Source organism: Apostichopus japonicus, chromosome 19, assembly GCF_037975245.1.
Source record: "Apostichopus japonicus isolate 1M-3 chromosome 19, ASM3797524v1, whole genome shotgun sequence".
In the NCBI taxonomy this organism is placed as follows: domain Eukaryota; kingdom Metazoa; phylum Echinodermata; class Holothuroidea; order Aspidochirotida; family Stichopodidae; genus Apostichopus; species Apostichopus japonicus.
The window spans coordinates 19,202,623-19,214,668 of NC_092579.1; the positions used below are offsets into that span (position 1 = coordinate 19,202,623).

General features: G+C 36.0%; 2 protein-coding genes across 3 annotated transcripts in view; both read left to right on the forward strand.

Annotated features, from left to right (window-relative positions):
• The first annotated feature begins 215 nt into the window (after nt 1–215).
• On the forward strand, nt 216–6,606 carry LOC139959519 (N-sulphoglucosamine sulphohydrolase-like). Its single transcript, XM_071957206.1, has 5 exons — nt 216–493; nt 1,298–1,564; nt 3,239–3,389; nt 4,672–4,904; nt 5,366–6,606. Exons 1-5 carry the CDS (start codon nt 388–390, stop codon nt 6,127–6,129), a joined length of 1,521 nt encoding a protein of 506 aa, XP_071813307.1. The 5' UTR covers nt 216–387; the 3' UTR covers nt 6,130–6,606.
• A 2,167-nt stretch (nt 6,607–8,773) lies between these two features.
• Nucleotides 8,774–12,046, forward strand: part of LOC139959518 (small G protein signaling modulator 3 homolog) — a 50,696-nt gene continuing 47,423 nt past the window's right edge. Inside the window, exon 1 of one of the 2 annotated variants that reach the window (XM_071957202.1) lies at nt 8,774–8,999. In XM_071957202.1, the coding sequence (XP_071813303.1) occupies nt 8,933–8,999 (67 nt within the window). In that variant the 5' untranslated portion in view covers nt 8,774–8,932. Of the gene's footprint in view, nt 9,000–10,450; nt 11,297–12,046 lie in introns of those variants that run through there. The other variant, XM_071957204.1, reaches the window with a different exon arrangement.

Sequence of the window (12,046 nt, forward strand, 5' to 3'; positions counted from 1 at the left end):
CCAACCTGTCAAAAACTGTAAATTTGGTTTACTTTGCATTTATTAATAATAAATTAGTAGTTAATACGCTGAATTAGTATATAAGATATCATTTTGCTCCTAAGTTAAGTTAACCGTAAATGAAAATAATATTCCAAGCAATTTTAATTACGTCGTGTCTAGGCATCCGTCTGTTTACAAGTGACCAACTCACATGATCGATTTTGATTTCAATACAGTACCAAGTTTTTGTGCGTTGTATCCCGATTCCGTACACACTACAAGTCAGCCTAAATATTCTTCTTGGCGGTTTCCCAGACCGTTACCCAATTGTAATTTCTTCTTATCAAACCCGAAAACCTCAGTAGTGGCTAACCATTAGTGTTTCCTAACTGGTTACAGTTAGAGATGATGGCCACCACGGAACGAGTTGCCCTGCTTGTATTGCAATTGTTTGTGATTAGTAGCCTGATAAATGGCCAAAATACGCAGAAGAATGTATTGGTTATTATAGGTAATGTTATAATTCAATATTGGAGATACAGGCTAGGCCCGGTCTATGATTATTTCATCCCCTATACACACCCACTTCTAGTCTGTCCTGTACTCAGGATGCGCAACTGCAGTGTAGGAGTAGCTCAAGGTACACGTACGTCTAGGCTAGGCCTATAAAATACAAATTGCTTACAAAGCTATTAGCCACGAACAATTATAAGGGACAACACCATGCAAAAATCGTAACACTATATCCAGTGCCTCAGTTTTATGCTGGTCAGGAAACAATGAAATGACCACTTCATGCATGGATGCATGGATGAAGCCTGCATATGCATGGCTTTAACTCCAATTAACCCATTGGTTGTATCCCTGTGTATAGTCTGTGAAAATTTGTCTTTCTTTTTCTCAAATGATTAATAAGTTGTTTATGAACACTACGTGTTACCTATAAATTTTGAAATTTATGCCTGTTTTTATTTTATGCCAAATTTCTCTGTTATCAATACAGTTTTTCACATATCCAGAACTATACTTTGTAAATTCATGTGCTTAAATGACTTTTTTGCGAGTATGGTACACTCGAAGGAAATAAAAAATAAGAATAATCTAATGACTCTATTCAACCTTATGAATGAAGTTAAAAATTTCCAAATGTTTCCAAATCTGTTTCTAATTATGTCCACTAAGTTTGTGTGCCATTGCTCCTGAGCAAGACATGTAGTACTAGAGATTTGATTCTGGTGGAAACTTCAAGAGTGTCATTACAATTCACTTTTTCAAAAGTCTGCTTTCCTCTTTCCCCCCATTTCTCTTCTTGTAGGTGATGATGTTGGGTTTGAAACTTCAATCTACAATAATACGGTTTGTAGAACACCAAATCTTGAAAGGTTAGCTCAAAGGAGTGTAACTTTAAAGCATGGCTACACCTCGGTCAGTAGCTGCTCACCGAGTCGTTCGGCCATCATGTCTGGTTTGCCGAGCCATCAGAATGGCATTTATGGTCTCAATGGAGGGGTACATCACTTTAATGCATTCAGTGGAGTACAGTCCTTGCCAGTGATTCTCAAGCCTCACGGATTCAAAACGGGTAGGTATTACACAGACATTTGTCTGATAATAACATGTATAGTCGTCCTAATAGATCAACCATGATTTGGTAACCTAAACTTGAACATATATTTCTGTAACTGTGCATAAAAGTCTGTGTGAATTTTTTTTCAAAATTTGAATAAAATCAAAATTGTTGGAGTTTAATTAAGTGCAATATGTTATATCTGGGCTACTGATAGATCTGTGAATCTAACTGTATGAACTTCTTATTAAACAAAAACATAATCTAATAAAATAATGTAGTCAATGGACTTGTTTTCTTTCTTGTGAAGTTGAGACATTGGGGACATTTCAATGTTCATATTTTTGCCTCAGCTGACATTATATCTAATTCTTGTTAAGCACCAATAATTTATAAGCTTGAACATCGTGGAATAGGAATAAAATTATTATGTTCTTGTTTGAGTAGGTTTTTACTACATTTTCAAGGGGCACAACCACCGCATGTGTGTGTTTGTGTAGATGACACCTGCTTGTAAACACTATATGTAAAACTTGTAAACACTGCTTGTAAACACACTATGAGTCAAATAGTACATCCTGATTGAACTTCATACTTGGTATTTAGAGCCTGCTCGGTGAGTGGAAGAACATAATCGAAATTGGTAGCAGGCAAAGGTCATTTGAGGTCCTCAGTCAAAGTTTTAAAACGAAGTCAAAGTTTTAAAGCCCTGTAAACATAAAACTCAACTTGTACATCTTGGAAGAAGTTTTTTAGTCAATTGGTATGTTGATTCCCCCATGGTTAGTATAGGAACTTTGTATTGTAAGCTGTGGAGGTGAAAGCTCATTTGAGGGCCACATAGCTCAAAGACTGAAAACCAAATTCAAAGACTGAATCTTGGTTGAACTTCATAGATCCTGCTTGGTGAGTACAAGAACCCTATTGAAATTGGCAAAGATCAATGTCATTATAGAGGTAAACAGAGGCAACAATCTGAAAACATGAAAATTAAAAGTGCAGCATGGTTTCAGTTCATACTTGGTGTGTAGATTTCCCCTGGTTATCGAAATTCAGTGCTTACTTGATAGATAAATCTGCATTTATACAAGAACCTTGCTGATCACTTCAAGTCAGTAATGGACAACACTTTAAATGCTTTAAAACTTTAAAATTAGTTTTACTGTTGCATGTTCTTATTCAAAATATGGAAAGGAATCAATAGGCCAACTGGCTTTCTGGTTACACTGGCAAGATATTATGCATTCCAGTGGAGAGGTCTAAGGGTAGTGGTGGCCTCTCCTTTTGAGCAAATTGTGGTGAAGTGGAGGATGCTTAAGATGCAAAAAGGATACTACATTTTGCATTTTTCTGATTTTTTTCGTTCGTGCATGCGTGCGTGCATTCATGCATTCGTTGATTTTAATGATTTCAATTATTTATCTGATTTATTTATTGTACTATTGTACACTAGGACTGTTGGAAATTGTCTGTCTGCCAGTGAGGTAAGGAGAGGAAAGGGTAGGGTAGGGCTTGTTTTTATTCTGGGGGATCAACCCCCCTCCCCCCCCCCCTATCCAGAAGTATATATTTGTGTCCCTGATATCTTCAGTATGTGCAACAGAAGGTACTGTGGGATTAAGTCAAATGAGATAAAAATAAATATGATGTGTATGAAAACCTGTAACAGATCTTTTAATCTCATGATAGGTATCATCGGCAAGAAACATGTTGGTCCAGCAGATGTTTACAAGTATGACTATGAAAGAACAGAATTTAACCATCCTATGCTTCAAGTAGCCAGGAACATCACAAACATGAAGTTACTTGTGAGAGAATTCTTTGCTACAAATGCTTCCATGTAAGTCTTATCTTTGTATTTACAATTAAAAGCTCACCTAATATCTTCAGTGGCGGAGCGTCCATACAGTCAGGGGGGCGGATGCCCCCCCTGACGGACTCAAATGGACTGCTGGTGCCCTTTTCAGCTTTTTACCACTTTTTACTTATTCGCGATTATTGACTTTTTTATTGCGCTCTCAAATACCAATTGATATTTGTCACATTTTGTTGGTGTAATTTTCTGACAAAATGGCGATGACACCTATTTATTGTTCGTTTATCTGCAAATTAGCAAGGCCTGGAAAGGGTCATTTCCAGTGATCTAGGGAGTATATTTACTCAAAAAATTTCTGTATGCTCAGCGCCAACCTGTGGTGGCGCTCAGCTTAGATAGTGTTGATAGCGCCCCTACAGACCATTCTCGCCCCTCCTGACCAATACCCCTAGCTCCGCCACTGAATATCTTGCTTGGCATTTGATCAACAATAGACTGCCTATGTGGATGAGTCTCTTCATAGCTAGAGTCATCTGTGAGATTCTTTATGATTTTGATGTAAATTGTTACTGTTACATACGTGGTGGGATGTGTGTCTGTGTGTTTGTATGTGTGTTGGTGTATGTTGCCTCAGTTGTAGACTTAACATCTCAAGAAAGGAAACTTGGATAAATCTCAGCCTATTGTTTTTGCTGGAGGTCAGAGATCAGTTTAAAGTCAGTAGAGGTCAGAATGAGAATTATTTAATAAACATATTTGTTTCAAGGAAAATACTTTTTATGTATGGCATATTGGGTTTCCCGTATTAAGTAGATGAAGTGCATTGTTTTCCTGTGGGAGGTAAAAGATTATTTGAGGTTAACAGAAGTAAAAATGTGATTTTTTAATTTTTTTATCATGATATCAGAAGAAATTAATGTGAATCCATATCATATATTATGTATATTCCCCATATTAAGTGGATGAAGCCTATTGTTTTAGTGGAGGTTGATAGTCATTTGAGGATTTTAGAGGTGAAAAATGGGAACCTTGTAAACACAGGATCTCAAGAAAGTGAACCTTGTAAAGATTTCATACTTACAGTACTATGTGGTTTTCTAATACACTCGCGCACTGCACAATTCCCTGAATGGTCCCTGCTGTCCAGGTATAACTAACAAATTTGGTAATAAAATTGCTAGTTGTAATGGATGAAATCGGGATATACTGTTCTAGTGTAAAAAAATTGGTATGACCCTATTTCTTCTTCTGGTGGGATACCAACATGGCAAAGCCCAACACAAAAACAATCATTGGTTTTTCACAGGCCTTTCCTTCTGTACATCGGTTTCAACGATTGCCACCGCTGTCCAGAGAATAAATTTGGCGACTTCTGCGAGAAGTTTGGTAACGGTCAACCAGAATATGGCGTCATTCCAGATTGGAAACCACAATACTATGACCCAGCTGAAGTCATCGTTCCCCCTTTCCTCCCTGACACACCTGCTACCCGTGGTGACATCGCGAACCAATACACTGTCATGAGCCGTTTGGATGCAGGTAAGTGCAAGGCTGGTCATTCACCAATCATTGTGTACAGAAACATATGCAGTTGTTTTATGACATGTTTACAGTATCAAGAACCGAGCTTTTTCAATAAAAAAACGGACAGTCCCTAATTATCATTATATCATCAATGGAGAACCCTCATAACCCTTATAATTTAAGTAAACAAATTTGCTGTGGCTCTACTGCTGAAAAAAAGGTTATAAAATTAAGCCCCATCAGAGCAATGATATTTTGGGGCATAACTACTTTGTTTATATAGTCTTGTGGTCAGAGCTTGTGACAGCTACCTCAGAGTGGCTGTGAAGGGGCCGGCACAGTTCGGGTCCTTGATGGAGACTGTTTGATATCTTTTCTGATCGGTTGCTAATCAAATCTAAAATAGTAATGTTCAGCATTAAATGCATTGTGTTAGCTAATTACCATAAATGAATAATCATTCCTTCTTTACTTAGGTATTGGCATGCTATTAGATGAATTAGAGAGTCATGGTTACCTTGACAACACTCTCATCATGTACACTGCTGATAATGGCATACCATTCCCCAATGCCAAGACCAACTTGTATGAGTCCGGAATGGGGGAGCCCTACTTGGTGTCATCACCCGTCGATAGGTCTCGCTGGGGTCAGGTCAGCGATGCTTTTGCCAGTACCACAGATATTCTTCCAACCGTGCTCGACTGGCTGGTAGTACCATTTCCTACCTACAAATTGCAAGGAGTGACAGTTACCCTAACAGGAAAATCTCTGCTGCCCGTAACCCATGCTGAGCCAGCCACTGGATTTGATCAAGTGTTCTCCAGTCACAACTTCCACGAGGTTTACATGTACTATCCTATGAGGGTGATAAGAAACAAGCAGTATCGTCTACTCCACAATCTTAACTACTATGCTCCGTATCCCATAGCGACCGATCTTTATGACAACCCAACATTCAAGGATATCTTGAACAGGACCTTGTCTAAGGAACCTACAAAGTGGTTCAAGACTCTGGAGCAGTACTACTACAGGGATGAATTTGAGTTATATGATCAGGTTAACGATCCTCTAGAACTGACCAACTTGGCTTACGATGAGAAATTTGCCAGCGTCTTTCAAGAAATGCAGAAGACGCTGTATAAATGGCGTCTGGATACCAACGATTACTGGAAGTGTTACCCTGAGGGTGTGAGATATTTGGGTCATTGTGCCGATTTGCATAACAGTCCCCCATATTAGGAGGTACAGGGTCACATATACATCATCTTTCTCAACTTATTTCTGTTGTGCTTACAATTACTGTTATTCTTTAACCTTTTTGGTATGAGATCTCCGTTTTTTTACCATGAATTTTGCCAAATGTATTTCAAATCTTAATCTTGTAAGGGGGAACCTCTTTAACTGCTGAAATATTGAAGAGATTTCTTTTTTGCTCAATAAAACCAGTTCAGGCTTTGTGTAAGAAAATGTTGTCCAAGTGTGGGTTGAGTAAAAGCAAAAAAATTACCCCAGCAAAATCAACGGTGAATGTTATCAGAATCATCAGAAAAGTCTTTCTGTAGAAAATTCAACACAGTTATCAATAACAATTTGCAGTAAATTCATAATATTTAAAGTTCAGAATTTTATAGAAGATGTATGACAAAAATTTAAATGTTCTCAACACCATTTCTGTATTCCTTTCCCCTTGCCTCTCCTATCCCCAAAACGAGAAAACACAAGCCACCCCTGGTGGAACTACAAAAAAGCTGTTTTCTTGCAGACAACTAACTTATCATGTGAACTATATATATGTGACCTGTGTTCACATGTGAACCATTGCATTCTAATAAGTTATCTTTCTAGATAGGAATACTAACTCTCTCTTTTTTATTCTTCATTTCAACAGACAAAATTGATTTATGAATAACCATCTTAGATAAAAAAAAAAAACATTGACAGGTGGTTTCATAGAAACAATTAAGGGACATAAGGCCAAGGATATCAGTGTAGCACGATATTCTTCTAGAGTTTGTATTTTTCTATTACAAAAAAAAGTACATTTTGTCACACTTATTACATTTTCTTTGTCATTTTTTGAAAAAGGAAGAAAGGAAACAAAAAATAATTAAACAGTAAAAAGAGGCTGAATTGAAGAGGTTTTCATCTGATTTTTGTAACAGGGTCATGAGGATGGTTTTGGACTTTGAAATTATATTCTACCACTTAAAACTGTTTCATTTTTCATAAATATATATATTTTTGTTGTTGTGTCTGTTTACCTTTCTCTTTTTAAGCTTTCTTCCTTTTTTATATACTTTTTATAGTTTTTTATATTTCCAGAACTCTGCCGTTAACATATGCTGTTGAAAGACTTAAAGTGAACTGAAGTATGATATGTTGTCAGAAGATAATTTGTGTCTATTTCATCACAAAAGTTACTACGGAAATATATTTTTCTATTTTTTAGAGAATTTTATAAATGGCTTAATGTTGTCAAAAAGTGAACATTTTGTAATTCATTTTCAGAAAGGAGAATTGACATTAATAAATTTTGTTGACTGCAATATTTTCCTTTTTTTTCCCTTTCTGATTATGCATGTATATAATGTCTCTCTACATAGAAACTTATCAGATGTTCATAGGAAGTATTTGATCAATTTGATGGATATTCAAGGAGACGGCAAAATTGCAGTTTTAGAATATGACCTTTCATTTCAAAAAAAAAATGTTTTGTCACAAGAATGAAATTTTTGTTTGTTATTGTCCAGTATATAATGGAATACAGTTGGTCATTCTGTTGAGCTCATTTAATTAACTCAAAAACAGCCATGGAGAAATTCCCAGGCTGTTAAGGTATCTCTGGAACGATGAAAGTATTTACTAACGCCAGGTCTTCTTTTCTTAGTGGACTTTCCGTTTCTCATCCAAGTGATGCTGATAAGAAAGAAGCGTAAAAATTATTAGGGGAACTTTTTAACAAAAAGAAGCAGTTTTTGTCATATTGAATATCATATGAAATAAACAAGAGGGCAGGCTTCACTAAAATGATTTTTCTCTTTCAATGGCAACGTGACCTTTAAGAGTAGATACAATAAGAATGACAGGTAGGCCAACAAGATGTTCAGGGATTTTTGGCAATTCATTTGAAAGTTATCTAATGTGTCAATATTTTGTTTACTCTCTCAATGGTGTATAACTTTCAATCTACAATAATGAGAAAATTTTGAATCAAACGCAAAGAGAATTATAAACTCATTTCACAGAATTAAATTATTTCTGTGATAATTGCATGTTTGGGTCTTGCATGGTGTGTGTAGTGGCCAGGCTCATCACTCTTTGCAACTTTTACTCCACAAGAAAGTTTGAAAAATAACCAACAATGACATGAGCCGAGATTTATTCGTATTGTGATGCATTTGTTTTAAAGTAAACACCTGAATTAAATTACTCAAGAAAGGTAATTATTAATCCTGTCATGGAGAATGGCTGACAGAGGATTGAACTTCCTAAAGGCAACTTATTCTATTGAGGGATTCTTCGGTCCCTGGCCCAGGCTGCAACAGCGGACTGGTTTTACTGTAATAAACTAATAACCTCAGTAATATAATCGTGGTAGGGTTTTAGGATTAGCTATCCACAGGTTCGCAACCCTGTTATGCCCACGACCCATAAGACTCCATGACCCACTAGAATCTCACCCCTTTGAATCGAAGCATCGGGTCTTCTAATTTTATAAATTGTAATTTTTGTGTAGTAGATTGACACTTTGTCAACACTATTTCTCCCTGATCAGTTGTGGGTATGTGCTTTTCTGTTCTGGTATACATGATCTCTTTGGCACCACAGAATTTCTGTAGGCAGCACCTGTTCAAGTTGCACAGCTGTTTATGAATGGAAAATCTTATCTTCTGGCAGAGTGCTATACCACTAGGTTATCACCGGCAACGTAAAGTGTGTATATGATAGCAATGCACTTGTTCTCCAGTATTGAGGTCTGTGTACGATAACAACAGATGTCACGTAAAATATTGCAATATCCACATAAAATATTGTAGTAAAGATGGAGCTCGGGAATTTGTTCTCTGGACGGACCGCTGAGGGCTATTCTTCTGGTGGAAATATTACTGGTGAGTATTTTCACACAAGGATGATGTTTGCAAAAAGAACGACATTCGTATTGTTAATGTTAGTTCTCAAGTGGTAGTGGTCGTCCACTTACGTTAGTGGCAATGTAGGCCATTGCAAGAAGTTTTCGTTTCGATACCAACGTGCGTATACGTGTTAGATCTCTATGGATTTCACAAATATTATTTATTTAATAAATGCATATGACTTTCTATGAATCGTATACGTAATTACTAGGCTGGTCCTTTGTTGACTTTTGTGCAATAGATTGGGCTAGGCCTAGTTAAGTTCATTATTGATGTAGTGTACATAAATTGATAGCCAATATCCAAGGCCCTAAATAAATAGTCAGTAGGGGCTTAGGCCTAGTTATTTTATTGTTTGAACCTCAAGGAATGGCCAATGTCACCCAGGCCTAGATGTGACTTAGCTATGTTGCACACATTCCATGGTGACCATGCATCATTTTGAGATCAAAAATTTACAAAATACAGGCATCTGCTGTAAAACTAACCAGTGGAAGCAAAATATAGTTAATTATATAACCATCAAGTGCATCTCAAAGTGCATCACATTGTCAGTCGAGGTTGGAGTTGTGATAATGTGGTAGTGGTGTAGGCTTAGAAACAACATTCCATATTCTTGTACACTGATATGTGCAGTACCTAAAGCGTAATCTTAATGATATTTAATTAAATATAGACGAGACCTGCTTTAAGTATTGCCATAGCTGCATGAAAACAGGTTAATTTACTCTGGGAGGTTTAAGGGCCAATGGCGAATAGCAGAACATTGATTGCAGAAATTGCGTCTGTTAGATATGATGGGAAAAGCGTGCCTGAAAAGATAGGGAAAATTGAACTTAAGAAGGGTTCATGTTATCATATTATTTTGTGAATAGAACTTAAGAAACTGTCTAGAGAAAAATAAAAGTATACTGCTTGAATTGGAGCCTGCAACATCAAGATTACAGTACCTTTCTTATAAAATGGCAACACCCATGCCTTGAACTCGTTTGGAAGACAACAAATTACCTGAGACCATATTTAAGACATACAGTGGAAAATTTCAGACTGTTTCATTCCACTGAGGATAAAACTTTAGTTGCAAGTGAATTTCCTACTACTTGCAAACTGATTTAAAGCCTAGAAAAACTACTTCACCTGGGACATGAATTTTGTTTGAAATTTTTTCTTGAGCCATGATTAATATTGTACTATTATTGGTTTAGACAACTTTTCAAGTGCAGCTCAAGGAGAGCACTCCCTGCTATATCATATGCAATAGGAAACCGAATTGCCAGACAGTTACTGGTAGAGTACGTGGTACAGTAAATCAGTGTGAACTCATAGGACTGTGTTGTGCTAGTACAGTATATATGTGTTTTAATTATTTCCTATCTGACATTGCTGCACTGTATGCAGGAGATTATTGCTGTCTACTGTTGAATTATTTCATACTGAAATAAACTGTCCTATTTCATTGTATTGTTGACATAATAAGGTACCATATTGACTATGTCAGTATTTATACATATATACTGTGTACATACACTGTATGTACAGTTGAGGTGGATGCTTTTTTTTTTGCTTTCCTGAAGCCATGGACGCAACTGATTATAATGTCAGTCATCTCATTTTTAATATAAATTTTGTCAATTGGAACATCTTCTGCGTGATTACCTTGGATGGATGATTGACTTGTACAGTAGCTATTACTGTAGTGTTTTGTAGTCTATAGTACTGCGAATACTGTGTTTAATTGGCCAATATTAAAGTAGTAGTACTCTGCTTTGTTGTGTTACTACAGAGGGAAATTAGATTTTGAAGCAAAACTAAATATTTGTGAATAAACTGTGATCTTCTAGTATTTAAATTCTGTGTGATCTCATTTGATATTCTATTCCAGTACACTGATTCTCATAAAAGCATTTAATTTAATGTGTCAACAAAAAACTAATATAAATTAATATATGTTATAATTTAATTAGAATAACTTTATGGAAGAGAAAATGGATGGTGCAGATGTCTGACTTTACTCGTTTTACGTAGTAAAATCAGTTTTATGATACAACCACACAGCTGCTGGTTTTGTTACTTGCAACTAACTGGAGAATAAAACATTGGTACAGTGTGCAGTTAGTTTCTCAATGTTACATTAATCAATGAGGATGTTTTGGAGAACAGGCTGAATCATAACCTTTCCTGCATATACTTCTAGAGCAACAGAACAGCTTATAAAACATAAACCATGAGATTCGACGGTATGGCATCGTGTGCACAGTTTATAAACCAGGAAGGTATGTATTATACTGTAGGCCCTAAGAGTTAAATGAATCTTGTACCAACAATATATGCGATATTTGAAGGGGAAAAAAATCATAACATTTACATAATTTATAAATTCGATATAGCTCAGAAATGTCTGAAATTTTCTGCACTTTTAGGTCAAAACTAGATAATAGCATTTTGTGTTGTGTGGAGAAACTTTATGATTCATGCATCTGGCAACAGTGCTCCCAATTAAGGATGCATCCATACTGTAGCAATAGATCTGAAAAAAAGTGTTTTGACTCTTTGTTTTTCTTTATAAGTAGATCTACAATGCATTTCTCCACTGAGGAGAATATGATTCTTACAAAAAAAAATGATTTGCATGTTGATGAAATTCTAAATAGAGAGAATGCATCATCAGCACAAAATATATGTTAAATATGTTTTAGCATTGATAAATGTATAAATAAGTCAGTTACTAATATTCAAAATTTACATGATCACCTGTCAAAGCTCTTACTGTACATGTATGTACACCAGTATTTATCTACAGTAGTTCTCTATCTACCATGATTGGATGAATCCTGCAAGATTTAAGTCCCTCAGATTATTATCCAATCATAGAGTACATATTTTGTTATATTGTGTAATATTGGACATACTGTACAGCGTGCTTTGATTACTGTAATTATGTCAAATGATGGTTTTTACGAGTTTGATTAACTGTACATGTGTGCGTATATTTTCTTCTCCACTCATATTATGCATAGATTTTC